A 19,470-nucleotide genomic window follows, 5' to 3' on the forward strand; every position below is an offset into this window, starting at 1 on the left:
TGTTGAAAGTAAAGTCTGGGTGAGCCTTGGTCTCATAAAGTATTCAATTTTTATTTTGTATTTTTTTTTGGTTGGGGGGGAGGGGGGTATAAAGGTTTCAAAATGTTGTTGATTTTTAATTGTTTTTTTTTTTGGTTGCTTTATTTGCCAAGCACAACAGTTAAAATCTATTCTATCATTATTAATAGCAGTTCACAACATGAAAAGTGTTTTAAGGCGCAGGCTTCTCTTGCCCACACCTTGCTGCCAGAAACCTTGCAGCGCTTTGTATTACATAGCCTAGCTCAAACACATTTATTAGCTTGAGGGAGGAACTCAGAGCATCTAGGGGAGGAAGCAGATGAGACCCCCAGTATGGTTAACACAATACTTTGATGTCAAGTAGTGGCCGCAAAATATCGCCCTCCAGGCTTCGTCGTGGATCCGCAGGTCTCAAGTTTGAGACATCAGGTGGAAACTATATAACGCCCTAGCAGAAAGACAAAAAATACTGGATGAATATGATTTTTGTTGTTGGTGTTGTTGTTTTATTATACAAGATCGCAAATTCTGTTCAAGTGGATCAGAACAAAATAGACCCAGGAAGAAGAAATAGTATGTTTGAAAAATAGAAAGTAAGAAAGAAAAAAAGAAAGAAAAAAAGGAGAAAATAAAAAGAAAGACGCCATCCGTATGTGGCACTTGCTTGGCACCCTTGAGAGGAATAGTAAAACTGTGTTGCGTTGCCCTTTATATCGGAAAGTAGGCCACGTGTATTTATATCGCTAGGCCTGTGTCCCGGATGCTCTAGACGAGGCCGTGGTGACTGACTCAGACACACACTCTGCCATCATCAGTTCACTAATTGAATCACCACGCGGTGGAATCAGGCGCTGGTCAGTTTTAGGGCAATTGGAGTTATCGTTCCCATCTGAAATGTGTTCATTTAATTTGCTTTAGGTGAAAATAATACCAACATATTTAGAATAGAAGTGAAGATATCTGCGATTGAAGGGGAGCAGGAGGGGGAAAGGGGGGGGGGCATAAATTGGAGACGACAGCAGACGACAGAACACGAGTGGAAAGCAGGAAAGGGGGGGGAGGTGCGCAAAATTTTCAGACAATCTGGTTGAGGCTTGCATGCAGGTCTAATAGAGGCATTTTGCTGAAGTGCTTATTATTTGTGGAAGCTGGAAAATGCTTGCTGAGAGATTTGATATATTTATACAACTCACATTGGATGCACCAGTGGGTGTACATATTAAATCTTCACTTCTTCTTGTACACTTTGAGTTCATTCAACATTTTGGTCCTTGTTTTGTACAGGTGAAACTGCATGGCAAAAGTACCCAACATTACAGTTCCTCATGGAAATGGTTATGACAAAGTAAGTTTGGATATTTTTTTACGCTGCTTGATCAGATTAGTTTTGATTTCACTACTGTCATATTTTTATCTTTTGAAATTAAATCAAAGCAACATAATTATACTGAACTGCCACATGCCCATATAAAGGCAAATTTTGTCTCCATTCATTCGATGTTATAGATTCTGTCATGTGGTCTACTTCATTTATTTGTTTATCTTCTATGTTAGTATTTTCTTAATCTGGTGTTTCTGCTCCATACTTGTCAAAGGAGAGAGGATTATTATGTTGCAAATGGATCAGTGTTATTTTATTGGACTTTGAACAAGGACAAAATTTGCTACATATCACAATCTGTTATAGTGAAAGGTTTTTACAGTTTGTTAAGAAAAGTTTGCTTGTCACAATCTTTTTTGAAAAAGGGTTATTGCTTATCAAGGTCCTTGAAGAAAATAGATTGTTACTTTTCAGTCTTTTAAGAAAATTGATTTTTTTTCTGTCACAAGATAAAGGCTTTTTACTTTTCATTGTCAGTTGAGGGAACTAGCTTCTTTTTTATGTTTACTTTTCTTATTGTGATATGAAAAATTATTTATTCTTGTCACAGCCTAAAAGGGTTAAAAGGGGTCTAATTCATCATCATCTGTCAAAGAAAATGTTTATGATCAATGTGGCATTAATTTGTTGTTCTCATGTGGCTCCCCAGTAACTACAATTTCCCTCCGCCAACAACGGCCTCAGATGAAAAAATGGCCGAAGAGTTCAGAGCCAGAGAAAGGCAGGTCAGTCTCCCTGAAGGTTAATCTGAAAGTCACATGTCAGTGTAGATGACATGGGTGACTTTGAGATATGGAGTAAAGTTACTTGTTGTTTTTAGATGTAGTTGTACGGAAGCAGATTTTGTTAAGATTTATTACTTATTTTTTGTATCTTTTTGTATTTCAGTTGTGATATGTTCCTTATGCTCACTACTTAGTTACTTCTGTGTGTGTGTGTGTGCACATAAGAGAGTATGAGTGTGTGTGTGTGTGTGTGAGAGAGAGTCAACAGTATTGATAATTTACCAATCTTCAAAAGTCATTCGAATGTGAGTCTAGAAAAAAACTTTTTATCTTATCAGATTCGGCAGCAGGAGATCCAACAAATTCTTGAGTTTGAAACCCACTTGGCCGCAGCCACCAGCAAGATGACCATCACAGAGAGCACCAGTCTTCTCATTGGACAGCTTAACCACAATGACCCCATGTAAGATCATGTTGTCTATTTTGTTTGCTTTTGAACACTTATTTTTTGTGTTTCTTTATTTTAATTACCAATTAAACTTTTTCTTTTCTTTCTTTTCTTTTTTGACCATGAAATGAATGCCTTGCGAATTATAACTGTTTTCCTGTATGCCTTCCGTAAACTGTCAGTCATCTTCAACGTCAACTACCAAATGTTTTTTATAGATAAACCATTTGTTTCCTGAGAGCAAGTTGGAATAATCTTTTTGGTTTTTGATGCAATTAATGCAGTGTTTTGAAATGGGACACTTTATCTCTTCTCTTTTGGATATTCCAGGGGCCCTGCCAGATTCCCTCCCCAGGAGATCACTGAACAACTCAAGTCTCTGAACAATGATCTCAAACTGGGTCAGATGTTATGCCGGAGTCGCAACCCAGACTTCCTGCTGCGTATCATCAACAGACAAGTAAGTGAAGATATGGCTCCTGTTCCTCCAAAATATTCCAGAGTCAGTAAACTTGATGTTTTGTTTTTGTTTTGTTTTGGGTTGTTTTTATTTTTTTTTGGGGGGGGGGGTTTCCGACAGATTATGTCCCACTTTGTAGACATGATGGGCCAGCGAGATAGAGGAATTCAAGTCTTCTGACTATATTGGTGCTGATTCATGTTTTGAGAGAAAATAAGATTCCTTCCCACTTTTGAACTGAGGTTGCTGATTTGAATGTATCCCCTGAAGTAAGTATCTAAAGTTTTAATAATGGATCTGCCTCATGTGGAGACTCCACGTTTGTTTGGCAAATGTTATTTATTTCATAGCATTTGTCATTGTTTTTCTGCTGAAGAACTTTGTTTGCTTTTCTTTTTCTTCATCTCTTTTATTGTTCAGGACAGGACTCAAGCATTTGCTTTGTTACCTATCAAAAATGTTAACACTGATTGCCCACAATCACAAAGACAACAGGGAAGCTAAGGTAGCCTTTATTTAATGCACTTTTAATGAGACCTTTGCAATCCTTTGTCAGGGCACGTCCCAGTCTATGCCGTGGCTGGCAGAGCTGGTGGAGTCTAGTGAGGGTTCCTTGGATGTTCTCCCAGTCCAGTGCCTGTGTGAGTTCCTGCTACATGAGCCGACAGACGTCGCTCTTGATTCTGACGTGGATGACATATTTGGAGCCAAGCGCAAGCATGTAAGTGCGAGTTTTATATTTGCTTGCTTTTTTTTCTTTTCAAAGAGTATGCTTTCTTTTGTAGCATCCCACAACATGGAGCCTCAATCCCCTTTCCCAATGCAGTATGCTGGTTGATGCTGTGCTGAGACCTGCTTCTTCGACTTCCTTTCTGTGTCTCTATTATGGTCATTTGTCCTGAAAAATATACAGTCGACTCTGCTTGTGTTGAACCCACTTGAGTTGATCTTCTGTTAAGTTGATCTTTTGTCAGGTCCTTGCAACTTGCACCTCTTCTTCTTTACAGATCCCAATTGTTAAGTCAAGCTTAGGATGAGTCGATCTTTTTTTCACTCCCCCGATGACATCAACTCATCTGTAGTCGACTGCACTATGCAGACTGGTCATAAACTGCTTCTCAACAGTAAAAATCAATCCCTGTCCTAGTCTGACCTCCATAATATTTCAGAATGTAAGCGGGAGCATAAAGTTTTGAAAGGCCTTAGCAGGTAGACAAAGTGGTTATCAGTTATAGAGTAGAATTGTACAAAGTGGAATAATGCCATACATGTTATTTACTAATTTATTTATATGAATTCCGACAGAACCAGTCATTGTTAGGGCTGTGCATATAATTAAACAATTTCCAACCTGTTTATCAGTCTCGTTTGCATTTTTATGGGTGTCTATTTATTGAACGCTTTTGCTTGTGTTTGTGTTGATCAGAAGAACACCAAGCACCAGCAACTTCTGTCCCGCCTGCAAGATCTGGTGCACAACCCATCAGCCGAGTCAAAGACGATGAAAGAAGTCCTCGACTATTTCCTGCAGCGGCTGGCCTCCACACAAGCCATGACCAGACAGCAGGCAGTTAAGGTCAGTGGAAAAGTACAGGTCTTTTTGGTCCAAGACAGTGAAGTGTTCTCTTTTTTATCTGTGTTGTCATTGATAAATATTTATGGTGTTATGCTTCAACCATGTAACTTCTTTCTTGAAGATTTTCTGCCTTAAACATTGAGAATCAACACGAAAGATAGCCCAGAGTACTTTTATACTCTTTTTAGTGTGTGCTGACTCCTGATTCTATAAAAGACCTGCATAATGATCTCACCAATGGTTTTAGAATAAAAATGTCTCTCGCAGTTTCAACAGTTGGAGCAGATCACCATCAAAATGGCTTGTCTGTACGGTTTGTATTGAGATGCATTGTAGTCTTCAAGTGAAAATATACTATAAAAAGGGATCAAAATTATTTTAATTATTATAATTTATTTATCCAAGTTATTTGTTACTTAATACTCATTTGTGTTACAACGGAGTTGAATTGGATGCTCGTCAAGTTTTAGGCATATGGAGTTATTGGTATCATCTTAAAGGTTATTCATTTGCCTTGCTTTCGATAAAAAAACTATCCATTTATCTTGAATAGAAGTCGAGATATTTGCGATTGAAGGAGGTGGGGTCGCCTGGTTTCAGAAGTCAAATTAGCGGGATAATGGCAGCCAAAGTTTGGTAATTTCCATAGCTTAAGAGTCCTTGGAAACTGCAAATTTAAATTTGTTGTGCCTTTAATCAAAGTTTTTCTATAAAATCCACCCATAAAGTGTTTTTGAATGGGCATAAAGGTGTTGAGCCCAAAAAAAATAAATAAATAAATTTCCAGACTTGCCGAAAAATGCTGATGTCTTGGATTTCATTATTTTGACGAGCGCCTGATTTCGCCATGATGCCTCACATTTGTTTAAGTTGAATTTGGCTTGTGTTAGCAGGTCCTGATTTGTCTCATTTTCACTACTATCCTTATTTGTATGGCTGAGAAATTTTTCTTTAGGTGGTTAGACTGGTTATCTCATTTATATGAAATGAATTTTCTCAGTAATCATGTGATCGATGTGAAGCACTCGGAGTTTATGCCTACCTGGAAGAGAGTGCTATATAATCGTGATCTACATTATTATCACTATGATCTCTTTACAGGGCCTGTCGCTGGTTGTGGGACCTGCCAAGACAGATGAGTCAATGGAGGTAGACACAGACTCCCAGTCGTCTGACGACTGGCTGCTCATCTACTTGCCCTCACTACCGCTGTTCCACGAGGTCAAGGACTCCTTGTGTCTGGCTCTCAGGAAGGTCAGTGATCTCGTTGTGTGACATTCTTTTTGGAAGGTTTTTGTCAAGGTCCCTGGAAAATATTTCTGTCCCTCTGGCAGTCACTCTGGACTGTTCATTATAAGTGTTTGTAGTTATGATCATCATAGTGAATGTCCTTTTTGTAGCCATTTTAGTTCACCTTTTTATTCCTGGGTTTCAGATCAGAGCCCAGAACATTGATGATTTGTATTTTTTTGGTACTCACTGCAATGAATATTTTCTGACACACATTGGCCTAATGGGCCACATTCACCTTCATCACAGGACTTGAAATTTAAAACAGTATTGCAGGCATATTGTTTTCAATTGTGACGGCAGTGCTTTCTAATGCTGTTATTTATAAATAAATAAAACAAGTTCATTGATCCCTGTAGGGCAGTTTGGGTTACAATGGCAAACATCTTCGCCTGATTATAAATACGTACATAAATACACACACAAATACATACGTAAGTACACAATATCACACCAATGGAGAACAATTTCACAAACATGCCATTGCTGGTCGCCACTGTGCAGTGCCCTGTTATTTTCCAGTGAATAACTTCAAATATATCAAAAACCTTTGTTTTCCCTCCGCAGGCCTGCCAGGTGGAAACAGACCCTGAGAAAATTCGTTCTTACATACTTTTCTTAGCTCAACATGCGCTGGACGATTCGCAAGGATGGAATGAGCTGGTCTTGGTATGAACAACAATGCATGCTCTTTAAGAAACAATAGCAAAAATTGAATGTGATGAATTCTTTTAATTCAGTATGCTCTGTGTAGGAGATGCATGAGGCTTTTCTCACTGAGACACGCAAATGTTAGTTCCTGTCTTTGGGGGGATGTTAAAATAATGAATTATAAACACCATTCGTATAGTGCAAACTCACAATCTATATTATCACCCGAGCTTCGCTGGGGAAATGTTGTTGATGGCCTATGCTCCATTGGGAGTTTAAAAGGGCAAGGGAGAGAGAGAGAGAGAGACTTGATAGCATTCTGAAACAATCTCAACTTCCTCGGAAGCATACAGTGCAAGCAGCCATTTTACAGGCACTAAAACACTAACATACTGACATGATCTTGTGAAATTGCATATATCAGGGGAATAGTTTCGAGACATGTACCTTTTTTTCAACCACAAATTACTGCAATTTCTTTTTCGTTAAAACGGCTCAAAGTTTTGACCCTTGTGCTTCTCCAGGCCCATCTGATATAGCTGGCAGCAGCATTGCTAAAACTTGTTGATTTGTTGACCTTTGTCTTTCCCTCCTCAGGACATCGCTCAGCTCCTGGTGGAGAGGACGCCGGTGGTGAAGTTCATCCTGCCAGAGCTGGCCACCACGCCCATGGAGAAGGATCCGAAGCAGCAGGAGGTGCTCAACGCCTTTGTCCGCATGTTTGTCCTGTACATGAGGGTGGCCCGCAAAGAGGACAAGGACACTTTCAGCTGGGTGAGTGTGCGAACTTGCCAACTGTCCCGATTTTCCAGGGACTGTCCCGGATTTGGCAATCAGGAAATTGAGAGCCTTATCACATACCTGGATAACTCGAGGTGTCATCTCTGACACGTATTAAACCTCTATCCTTCACGGTCGCGAGCTGCCGTAGCTTATTCTACTATACCTAAGCCAGCCCATGTTTTAATGTTGTCCATCCATGTTACTCTTTATCTTGTTTGTCTTTTCAGGGTGATTTTTGTTCTTATCTGTTCAGGCAAAAGTGGCCATTATTATGCTGGCTTGTTGGATGTACTATTCAAGTGCTTGTGTGCTGATAAAAATCACATTAAAAAAACACCAACAAATCTTTAGACAATTGTTATCAGGTAAAACTTTCTCACATCTCCCGATAGGTGTTTGGAGGGCCCCACTAATTGGGTTTTTTTCTTTTCTTTCACTGAGTTGTTTCTGCCTGTCTTACTCTTTCCTTCAGCTCAGTGACTGTTATTACGACAATGTGCCTTTCTTTACTCATACAAACTCACATTTCCCTCTCTCTGGTCTGTTTCTGCAGTCCAACACCCAAGACCAGATCCGACTGGAGTGGGACTCGGGTCAATCAGCCACAGTGCACATCTTGGTGGTGCACGCTGTCATCGTGCTCCTCACCTTTGGACCGCCTTCAGGTATGTTTGTGTGGGTGGTTGGCGGATGTCCTGATGTGGTTTGCTCCTTCTTTCCTGTAAAAAATCTATTGTCTCTATCTCCCCTCCTTTTTTGTGTTTTTTACTCTCTTGTTACACCTCTAATCTTCGGCACTTATATAACGTTACTGTGTTGCAAGTGCCGTAAAACACTTACTAAGACAAACAAAACAGGTATGTTTGTGGGTACAAGACGTTCCTGTGACATAATAAAAATACTTTTTTTTAAAAAGGCAGGTGGTTGGTGAGAGCTACTGTATATTGCTTTTTCTTATCTTTGTTTTGGCCCCAGTCATCTAGTGGGTGGTGAGCTCTGGCTCACAAATAATGTTGAGCAATATGTTGTGGCAGCCAACAATAACATGCTTGTGTTGTCTGTTTTGTGATTTTATGTGCACGTGTTGTCACTTTTGAATTAGTTTATGTGCACATTGTTTCCCCATTTTCATCTAAAATTCCCCACAGGGATCAACCAAATTGGAGTGAGGGTTTTTTCTTTTGTCCAGATCTTTCCTTGATAAAGTGTGGTTATTGTCAGGCTTACGGATGATTTGAGGGTGCCATATGAGTGTCCTCTTTCTTTTCTCTCCTTTCTTGTTTCTTTCTGAATATCTTGCTTTTTTTTAACTGTGCTGATTGACGGTTACTGGGTGGGTGGTTGGGGGATGCTCTGGTGTGGTTTTGCTCCTTCTTTCGTACCAAACATTTATCGTCCTGATCTCTCCTTTTTTTGTGTGTGTGTTTCTTACTCTCTTGTAACACCTCTAATGTTCAGCACTTATATGACCTTATTGTGTTTCAAGTGCCGTAAAACTATTACTAAAACTAAAAAGATGATTACGGGTCTATTCTCAGACCAAACTAAACCAACGTATTTATCCTGACACTTTGTATTTATAAGTTAACGAGAACCATTTGAATAATGTAAGTTCATACTGTTTTGTCTGAATTCTGCTCTGAGATGTAATTGCTATAGCATTCTAATTTTTAATAAGATAATAAAGTCATCTGTTTCTGTTTCCAGTAGATATTGATATGGAGGTCCTGTCCAACCTTATTGTTTTAAAACTATTAGAAAGACTGTAAAAACTTAAACAAAGGTGTCTCCAAATCTTAGAACTCTATGCACACCCTCACTTATGTCATGAAAGAGGTTCTGATTTGATTCTAAACAACTGAACTCTTCTGGTTTGAATGTGTGTTGTATGCAATCATTTCAGGGGACTCCAGTGACAAAGATGTAAAGAATTTCAAAGAGTTGTACAACATTTGGATTCAGGAAAACAACCGCATGCCACCCGGCTTCTTACTGGACACCTCTGAAGAAGCCCTCCTACTTCCTGACTGGCTGAAGCTGAGAATGCTGAGGTCCCATGATGAAGGGCTGATAAGTGCAGGTAAGGTAATAATAATGATAATAATATTTAGCTTTTGAACTACGCAAATTCCCTTTCAACACCAAGCTCTATGTCCTTTACAGTCTATATTATTACCCTAGCAGACCTGATGGCATTCTTAAACAATCTCAACTTCCTTGGAAGCATATGGCGCAAGCTGCCATTTTATAGGTGCTAAAACATTAACGTGCTGACCAGATCTTTCGCTGTCTATGGCTGGGTTCCCTTTCCCACCTTGATGAAGTAGGAAAATTTGCGTAAAGTGCCTTTCCTGACTCAACGTTGGGCCCGAGGCCTTAACCCACACCCTCATGATTACGAGTCTGGTCAAAGAAACTGAAACTGGTTGCTATGGGCTGTGTGGTGTAGAGTTCAGTATGTTTACCAGAACCTGGTGTACTGTTTTGGAAGATTGCTCATGTCGTTTAGTGTCTTTTGGGGCTGGCTCAGGTGTGTTCAGAAAGAGGCTGTGAGGATATTCAAATTCTTTTTAACTTCTCTTCTCAATCCTTCAAAAAAGATAATTTAATCAATGAGAAATATTTGCTACCATTTCTTTACAGTTTACTGGTAGCCTCTTAACTCCTTAAACCCTGAGTTTGTTTCACCGTTTCCTGGAGTTTTTCTTACGGTCACCACACCTGGTGCACTATGTCCCCAAAAGCTTGCCTCCAACTTCTAAGTGGTGGAAACAAAGGCTTAATCAAAACTAAAAAACGGGAATAGTTCCGAAAAACAAGCAATAACTGACACTAAATGAAACGAAACAGTTGTCACTAGTATCCGATGGGGTTTAAAGAGTTAGGTAAGTTGCAATTTTTTCTCTTTATCAGCGTCTCTAGAAATGGATTGCCCCTAATGTGTGTTTTTTTAGTATCTTGATTTATGTTCATTTTTGTCTTTATCCGTTAATGCCCACTCATACCCAACATATGCAAATACACACATGCACACTCAAACACACACACACTCACCCAAGTGCTCATACATGCTTGTTCCCACTCCCTCAGCCATGGCGGAAGTGGAGCCCTCCCAGCTGGTTCTGTTCATGCAGTCATTTGGCATCCCAGTTCTCAGCATGTCTCGGCTGCTAGCGGCCCTGGACCAGGCCCTGACCTCTGACCCTTCCCAGGTGTTGGAGGCCATCCAGAGCTTGCCGTACATGGCCAAGCTGGTAGAGGTGCAGCACAGCCGGGGGGCCACGGGCGGCCACGTGTTCTACAGCGCCATCACACAGGGCAGGCAGGCTCCTGCTGAGACAGGTCAGTGGTTAGCGAGAAAGGCTGAGGAAAGAGTCGGGAGCCCAGAGGAGAGGAGGGGGGGGGGCAGAAATTGGAGATGAAAGCAGACCACAGAACTTTGTTATAGAGCAGGAAAAGAGGTGAAAGGAGAAAATTTTCCGTTGCCACTGTCCGGATTGGAACTCGGGACCTATTGAATGAGAGGCGAACAGCGTAACCTCTCAACCATGAGAGCCCCCCGACAGAGCTTTGAAACTGGGGCTGGGTATGGAAAGAGTTAATATGGCTTTATTTTCCTATTGCAGCTGGATGTTCATTTGGAGGTTCAATCTCAGATATGGGCTTTTGTTGTTTTAAAACTATCGGAAGGGGTGAAAAGCTCAAACTAGGGTGTTTTTTAATTCTTTAAACTTTGCGCCCACCCATCTCTATGTCCTGAAGGAAGTTCTAGTTTGATTTTATATGTATATTTAATGTACTGTGGTTTAAAAGTGGGGTGGGGGCGAAGGGGGTGTACTTAGTTTATTGTTTGAGGTACAGGGAGAGAGACATAGTTGGATTTGGGGTCAGTTAGGGAATGGTAATGCTGAAGGATGAAAACGTTACGATGAAAGTCCGTGAAACTGCTGTGCAGGAAGAGGGTCATTGTCAGTTTTTTTTACCATTAAATCCAGTGTGCAGGGTGATGTAATAACTTGTTTCGCATTTATCAGAGTCATCAACCTTTCTTCCTCTTTTACTGTGTTTCTGAATAATTTAATGATAAGTAAAATACAGAGATAATTTTCCTGTCCTCTTTGTAGAGTACACAGATGCCTTTCTTTGAGCGCTATAGTTTTATATGGTCAAAGAAATGAAAAGTGACTCTTTTGGTGTTGTGTTACAGACACTTTTTTTTTCTTCTTTTTTTCCAGCTGAAAAAAGGACTGAAGAAGAGATGCCGCAACAAGATGTATGGAATGTGAAAGGATCCGGGGAAGTCATCCTGCCGACTTCAGCAGATAAAATATCTCGTCTTTTGGATCAGGTATGACTTTGACATGCCAAGGAGTCTATTATTGCTTTTTTCTCGAAAGGAAAAAAACCCCAGTACTATGTTGCAAAAGATAGCCTTGCTTGTAATTTGTAGTACAGAGTATCATAATGTTTCAGTGATAGGTATTACTACTCTTTCTAATTATAGTGTTGAAGAATATTTTAAAGTGTTGCTTCAATATTACGTTGTATAGAAGTAAGCAATATAATGGAAAGTGATCAGTACTTATGGTCATCAAATATTTGTTTCCATTGCCCTCCACTTTAGTTATTCTTTTAATAAGTCTTAGACCTCTGGTTCATATAATCAAGTGGATAACTGTTTATTCATCAAAACTTTATTGAAGAGCTGTATCCTCAAGCGTTCTTTCTTATCTATTTTTGTATATTCACTTTTAATTGGTCAGGTCATGGAGAAAGATTTTGATTACATCATATTGTTGGCAAGCTCTTCAAATGTGCTGAGCCCAGAAAGCGAAATCTTTCTGGAGGTTGAAAAACTAATTCGTTCTTTTAACCATTGTACCTCCATTATGTATCATCTTTTCTTTCTGTTGTCAAAGTTTTAAATCTGATTTTTTGTCAAAATATTTCTTGAGCACATGAAGCCCACGAAGTCAATACCACAAATGAAGAAATTACAATTTAACTAAATGTGAAATTTTGGCTTTGTACATCTGAACAGCTGACCGACAACTGAACAGCTGACCGACAATTGTTTTGCCTTTAAAAAAAATAGATACTATTATGAAAATTCTTTGTGTCAATAATCGGTGCCTGTTATGTTTGTTGTCCAGGTTTTTTCTGATACTGGAGGACTGGAAAGTGATGCTGCAAAAATGTTCCAGTGCTTGATTCAGGTGTGTTTCACATTGTATGTGTATGTTTTCAGACTTGGGAACTGCTCCTCACAATATAGGAATTCTGATGAAATGAGATCTTTGATCCACTCTCTAAAACTTTTCTCTTGTTCACTCTAACTTTTAAGCCTTGCTGTGAAAAAGAGATGATGTTGCAGAAAAAGAAAAGGAAACTATGGTGTTTATGAGTTCTACTATTTAACTATTCAAATAAAAGGAAATTCTCTGCGGTAGCCTCCATCTCGAATTAGTGTGCAGATTCATATCTTTAAAAAAAAAGTAACTTTCTGGTCACAGATCTTTCTTTTGTACCACATCCGTGTCACTGATTGAACTCTTCCATGTTGTGTGAAGGTTTTTTCAAATTTTGAAATTAGTTGTAAAATATTGTGTTACTATTTTTAGAGTTACTTGGATTGCATACTCCAACCTTGATTTGTTTGATTTGGTTTTTGGTAATGCTACCGTCGATTTATTGATGGATATTGCTTTTGTTTCTTTTCCCATGCAGACTGTTTCAACAGACAAGACAAAGACATCAACTATTCTCAAAGCATTTGACCATGTAAGTTCAACTAATGCACTCATATATATATGGGAACGTTTTGTATAATGCAACTGCTTTTCGTATAGTGAATGGTGAGTACCTTAGAAAGGCACCTTTCAAGAAAGAACAGAGAGTACCAATGGTCATGCAGGAGAAGTGTCAGCCATAGGTTGTAACTTAACGGTACTTAGTCGTTGGCCGAGACAGAGTGTGAATGATAGTGGAATTGGTCTCAGGGGCAGCATTATTTGTCCCCCTGCAGAAATGAGACACGAAATTCAATGAACAGGCCTTTTCATTGTTTTTTTGTTTTTTTCAGATGCTGAGTTCCTCTAAAAAAGAAGTTTTTGCCAAGAAGGTATTCAATGCTACATACAGATCATGCCCTATATTCAAGATTTTAATCGCAAAGCAGGTAAGTGAATTTTTATGGCAGTTTCACAATTGTATTCTTATTGCTTGACTGTGGTCCTTTTTGTGTCTTTGTCTGCTGTTTCAGAGCCACTCATACTTTTTGTTGTGATGTGGGTTCTTTGTAAGCTGGAGAGCTTGAGACCATAAAGTGTCATCTTGTCTTTGGAACCTCCTGAGGCTGTTTTTATTTCATTTTTTTAATGGAGAGATGAGGGTTTTACAAATAGTTTTAGCTTCTTTCTTTATAATAGTGCTGCTCTTTCTAATTCGTTTTTCCAAGAATTTGATCACTCTGCATGCTCTCAAGTTGTTGGATTATTTTTTTCCTTCTCATTGTTAATGTTATTTTTATATATTTGTCAAGAGTGAGTTACGGGTCTGGCTCAACATGCACTGCAACTGTACAACATTTTTTAGAAGGGGTTTCCCTGTATTTTCCTTTAAATTTCCTTGATTAAGTATGCATAAAGATCAGGATATTGTTGCTTTTTTGAGAGCATCTGACCAAAGGAATGAATTGGTCGCTTTTAAGGACAAGTGGGCTATCCCGAAAAATTAGGTTTTGAGAAAATCGAAAGTAAAGTTTTTGCCCCTTGCTCAGTTTCATTAAAAGACAAGGAGAGTTTTTTCTATAACCAAGCAAATATACTCACCTATGAAACCACACTTCTCCAATGCCCATTTTTTGTTTTGGTCAAGATTTCTTGAAACCTCCAAAATCTAGGTTAGCCCGCTTGTCCTTAAAAGCGACCAATTAAGAACTATTATGGCCGATATCTGTCGCAGACCTAGCACTTTATGATGATGATGATGGACTAAATACATCTGTGAAATATAAGAAAATATACAGTCAAACATGGGTAACTCGAATTCGTCGGAGATTGGAAATACTGTTCGAGATTTCCGTAATTCGTCATGTCTGTGAAAGTCCCTAATACAAAGAAATAGAAAGAAAATCAAGGGAAGTAAAAAAGAACATTAAAATAATTAATGTAGTTGACTCCCTTGATGAACAAGTTGACCGTGTGAAAGCAAGAAGATGAATGAAAGTGGAAAGCAGAAAATCTCACCTGTGCACAGCCGATTCCTACGTCATTCCTTACAGAAAGTTACGCCTCTTGCCATCCGCACAGTGGGCGTCCCACAGCATTAATGCACGTGTGGCGAGCCAGTCATGCGGTGCGGTCAGCATCACTCCCCAAACCCCCTTCCTCGTCCTCCCTTCCTCCAGCCTCTCGTGGTGAGACAAAGACCACGTTTTGGCTGTTGTAACAATTACAAAGAAACCCCTTCCCACAGCCAGAAAAGCTGTAAAGTTAAGAATGCGAAGTGGATTTGTTCGACATTTGAGTGTTGAGTGTTCCGAGTGTTTTGGAACTTCGTAAAGTCAATACAAAGAAAACATAGGGACCGAAACGGGACTGGGCATTATCATTTTGACACCTGAGAATTTGTGATTTTCTTACTCAGGATTCGTGGACTCTACTGTATACTTAAAACCTCTTTTTTTACCATCTAACAGCCGGATCTGCATGCAGAGCTGCTTCCTGTGATGGAGAAACTACACAGCCTTGCCAAGGGCCAGAAGTCTATGCTGACGGCTGTGGTCACACAGTTCCTGACTGCCCAAGGTTCTGCCCGCCAGCCCACCAAGCTGACCGCTGCCCGCCAGGCAGAGAATCTGTTGGCCCGCTGCACCTTGCACGGAGGACTGGACTCCAACATGCTGTTAGAAGGTGCGAAGTAGTGACAAGTGTTTTCTGTAAGGGTTACTCATCAGGGCAGTGGGTCTAAATTTTTTTTTTAATTTTCAAAATTTTATCATTGGGTTCATGGAGTTCAAATAGCATGTGATTGGTAACTGCCATTTATCATCGCATATTATAGGAGGCAGCTTTTTACTGAATAAATCAGGGCTCTAAAATCGCCTGCGTCTTATCTATAAGATGCAAAATACTGAACAGCATCACTGTGAAACAAAATGGCTGCTCCTTGTTGCACGCTAGATCTAGACCTAAGACTGCTGAGGAAAAATAGTTAAGTTAAAACAAATTTTTGTTTTGTTTTGAAGTGTCTTTATTAATGAAAAGTCCACTAACAAAAGTGACGGTGCTTTCCATGAAAAAGTCAGCGCATCTTATCCGATGAATATATTTTAATTTATACCAATATTTGGCTCTCAAGTCTACCTGCCTTTTATCTATGCATGCATCCCATAGACAATGATGTAAGGTACTTTAGTTGAGTTAGAGTAGTAGAAGCAAAGGGGTCCTTTGAGGACTGTTGAGGCACAGCTTATCATGGCTTCTATGGCATGAAAGAATTCAGATAAGTCGAGATCAGCTCCCCTGCCCTCCTTGACTAGGTGCAAATCTATTGCAGTTTTATCACAAAAAGAAATCTTATTAAATGGTTTTCTTTCCTAAATACAACATTCTTATTTAAGCTTATAGAGTGGAGGCAGATCAGTCTGGTCATAACTTCTGATTTTTATCTCATTTTGAGCAGTAACAACACATATACATGTGACATTACGATCTTTTCCATCTCTTTAGGGTCTATAGGAATGTCTGGTTTCTGTTTATTGTGCTCATCAAACCTTTTGAGTGAAGGAATAAACTTTTGTTTGTCTGTCTTTCCTCTTGGGTGACACCCTGTTGTTGATGTAGACTTGAGCAAGCTGAAAAATCCGGAGCGACTGGAGAGTGTGATCCACAGACTGATGGAGTCGCTGCTGGCCCAGGGGAGATCTCTTGATGGGACTCGGCTGGCCTGTCATGTTCTGGCTCAAGATTCGGGGTAAGCTTTCCACAGGTGTCGTTTTCTTTTTGTAGGCTTAAGTAAGACAAGATTTACATTTCTACACGACCTGCTGTGTGATTTAGCCATTGACTGGTTGTGTAATGTCATCTGGGACCATGATTTGTGGACTAGATGATGCTCTGGATTATAGTGCACACCCGTTTGTTACTGTCATCTGTTTTTTATCCATCCTTTGGTTCCAGGTCCCCCATGCCCAACAGTACAGCTGCTCTGTTCATTGACTGGCTCTCCATGCTGGATCCAGAGATCATCCAGGCTAACCCCGAGCTGGAGCAGAAGTTGCTGTTTGCGCGCAGCGTGGTCAGACAGGACACGGGCTCAGGTGGGAGGCTTTCCCCTCTTTAGCTTTTATAAGGTTTTGAGTTTTACTTCATACTAAATATAAGGTAATTTCAGAAGAGGTACATTTAAAATGAAAAAAAGAACAGAAAAATGAAATTGAGCATATTTTTGATTTTATTCAGTGCATATTTGACTGGTCAGATTTTGACATAAGTCAACGGGATTTATCGCTCCTTTGTTGACTTTGGAAACCGAAAACATTGTTATAGTTACTGTTGCTATCAATGCACTGACTTAAAGGTATTTTCTTTTCAATCCATTGCCATATTCAGGTGGTAACAGACACAGATATTGGCAGGATTAATAGTTGTTATCTGTTTTAATTTCTTAAAAGCTTTAAGGTGGTACTTTTCCTATTTTCATCCATTTACAGAAATGCCTTGGACATAATCTTTATTGAGCTTTAAGTCTTATTTCAATGTTAGGTACAAATGTATTGTCTACTCCATAAAGAATTGTTGGCTGTCAGGCTTGTCATTTGTTTGATTAAGAGATTTTGTAAATGCTTTTTTCTTGTTATTTGTATTCTTTTGATTTAATCAATGGATCACCCCCGGGGGCAGTGCTACCTACTGAAGTGTCTTTAGGCCATACCCAAAGGGAGGGGACATTAACATCTCGAGCTCTTATGCACAGTAGAATTTTAATTGTAAATGGGCTGATTCATCAATGTCATACTCATAACTGTGCCTGAACTGCTGCTTTTTCTCTCCTAATTCGTATTATCGTAATTTTTCTTCTACTTCTTTTGTATGTTTGTCACACATTTGTGACCCGCTATTTCCGGGGTGCCTTGATAGTCGAAGCAGACTTTGTGCTGTTGAAGCCAGAGAGGTCGGCAGAGTAAGTCTGATTCCCTGTAAGGACTTCTCTGTTGACATCCACCCCTTGGCGCTCATATGACCTTATGCAGTTGCGAGCGCCGTAAAACCTCTACTAAAACAAAACAACGAATCAATGGATTAATTAAAAAAAAAATGTGTCCAGCCTCAGGGAGGAAAGCCCCAGCCTCTGGAAGTGGGACACAAGGCCCGTCCCAGGCCCACCTCCTAGCCCTGCTCACCCACCAGACCTCGTGGCGCACACTGACCCAGTGCTTGGCCCGACTGCTGCGGCCAGACCGGATCTCACAGTACGCCATTGCTCTCTCAGGGCTTTTATTTTATAATAATAATAATAATAATGAAGAACATTTCTGTAGCGCCCACTAATGTGTGAACACAGCTCTAGGCGCTTTACATAAATGCATGTACGAACAGTATTCAATCACACACACACACACACACACACACACACACACACACACACACACACACACTCTTATACACATGCACACTCTCACGCACACATGTGCTGGTTTACATTTGCTTTGATATATTATGTATGTTGGTGGGTGGCTGGAGAGTGCCACTAGTAGATCCTCTTTTTTTCCTCTTCCGGTTTCTGTCTGTCAATCTTGCTTTTTCTGCTGCAGTTGCGAGCTCTGTAAAACCCCATACTAAACTAAAACTTTTTCTTCTGCACTAGATTGCTGCTATCATAATAGACCTGCATGTTTGCCGACAATCGTCTGAAATCCGACAATCGCGACCCGACCCGCGAACCGGCCGATGCTATCGCTAGGCCCGCCTGTATCAGTCAATGTGCGTAGTGCGAGGCTTGGCCTACTGCCAGCGACCCCTTTTTCTCCCGTCGGCTTCGTCGGCACTTTCGTTTTCGTGCCGACCGCCGACGCGCGCACCGCCGACTGCCGACGTCGGCGTTTCCGACATAATTGTCGGAACCTAAGTAGAAATGCGAATACGAAAAAGGAGGACAACTTGAATTATCTACTTTCAGTTTCGTGCCCGAGCGGCCATTTTGAATTTCGTTTGTTGACTAATTCAATTGTTCAGATCGTGTGGATTCATTCAAGTCCGACTCTCTTGTTCTAATAGAATATAGATCTAGAATCTAGATTTATATAGATCTAGATCATTATAGACCTCAATGGAGGATTCAGATTCCAATTCTATTGTGTCAAACCCTATCATAGGTTGTGCTGCAATATTAATATTGGTAAAAATAAGCATTTCATCAGGTGCGTGAATTATTTATTTATTTAGACTCAGCTGAGTCCCTCTTTTCGGAATCGGATGCGGATTTCTAGTTCAAAGCCTATTCCTATTCACTTGTTCTAGAAGATCTAGATCTAGATCTAGATTTATTTAGATTACTAGATCTAGATAGATGGAGGATTCATATTCCAATTCTATTGTGTTATTGTATCAAACCCTATAGTTATAGCAATGTAGATGTAAGCCATATAGATCTAGAATCTAGATCTATGCTCCTTGTTTGTTTTGGAGTGTGGTTTTTTAATTAAACATTTTTTTTTTCATTTAGGACTTGTTTTGGCCTTTTTACATGAGGCCCGTTGCAGGTTCTTTTTGGGGGTAGGGTTAGGTCTCTTCTTTATTGATTGTGTTTGTTGGGGTGGTCGCTCGTTACTCGGATGTCCTTCCTTATGACACCCACAAAGGCTTTTTTTTTGGGGGGGGGGGGGGGTTGCGCAAAATTTTCAGACAATCTGGTTGAGGCTCACATGCAGGTCTATCATAAGGATATGCTTCTCTTTTCTTATATGTACTCGGAGATATGCGTGGTGGCACGAGATAACATCCGTATAGGTTCCTTCAAATACTTTCTTCTCACTCTGAATCTTTTTTTTCCCCAAATAGTAAAGAGTTTGTTTAATACTTGGCTTTATCTTTGTCTTTTTAAAATTTACGTTTTTTTTGTTTCGTATTTTTG

The 19,470-nt window shown here is 39.9% G+C and overlaps 1 protein-coding gene across 1 annotated transcript in view; it reads left to right on the plus strand.

Moving 5' to 3' along the window:
• The window catches only part of LOC101858006 (integrator complex subunit 1), a 44,912-nt gene that overhangs the window by 15,372 nt on the left and 10,070 nt on the right, over window positions 1-19,470 (plus strand). The window contains exons 17-36 of the mRNA XM_005092478.3: window positions 1,306-1,366; window positions 2,052-2,127; window positions 2,466-2,590; window positions 2,906-3,035; window positions 3,592-3,756; window positions 4,462-4,611; window positions 5,713-5,865; window positions 6,469-6,570; window positions 7,150-7,326; window positions 7,889-8,000; window positions 9,239-9,415; window positions 10,426-10,677; window positions 11,571-11,683; window positions 12,489-12,551; window positions 13,063-13,116; window positions 13,418-13,513; window positions 15,035-15,248; window positions 16,182-16,311; window positions 16,518-16,657; window positions 17,665-17,809. Coding sequence (XP_005092535.1) covers window positions 1,306-1,366; window positions 2,052-2,127; window positions 2,466-2,590; window positions 2,906-3,035; window positions 3,592-3,756; window positions 4,462-4,611; window positions 5,713-5,865; window positions 6,469-6,570; window positions 7,150-7,326; window positions 7,889-8,000; window positions 9,239-9,415; window positions 10,426-10,677; window positions 11,571-11,683; window positions 12,489-12,551; window positions 13,063-13,116; window positions 13,418-13,513; window positions 15,035-15,248; window positions 16,182-16,311; window positions 16,518-16,657; window positions 17,665-17,809 — 2,635 coding nt within the window. The remainder of the gene's footprint in view (window positions 1-1,305; window positions 1,367-2,051; window positions 2,128-2,465; window positions 2,591-2,905; window positions 3,036-3,591; window positions 3,757-4,461; window positions 4,612-5,712; window positions 5,866-6,468; window positions 6,571-7,149; window positions 7,327-7,888; window positions 8,001-9,238; window positions 9,416-10,425; window positions 10,678-11,570; window positions 11,684-12,488; window positions 12,552-13,062; window positions 13,117-13,417; window positions 13,514-15,034; window positions 15,249-16,181; window positions 16,312-16,517; window positions 16,658-17,664; window positions 17,810-19,470) is intronic.

This window comes from Aplysia californica, unplaced genomic scaffold (assembly GCF_000002075.1).
Source record: "Aplysia californica isolate F4 #8 unplaced genomic scaffold, AplCal3.0 scaffold00047, whole genome shotgun sequence".
NCBI lineage: Eukaryota > Metazoa > Mollusca > Gastropoda > Aplysiida > Aplysiidae > Aplysia > Aplysia californica.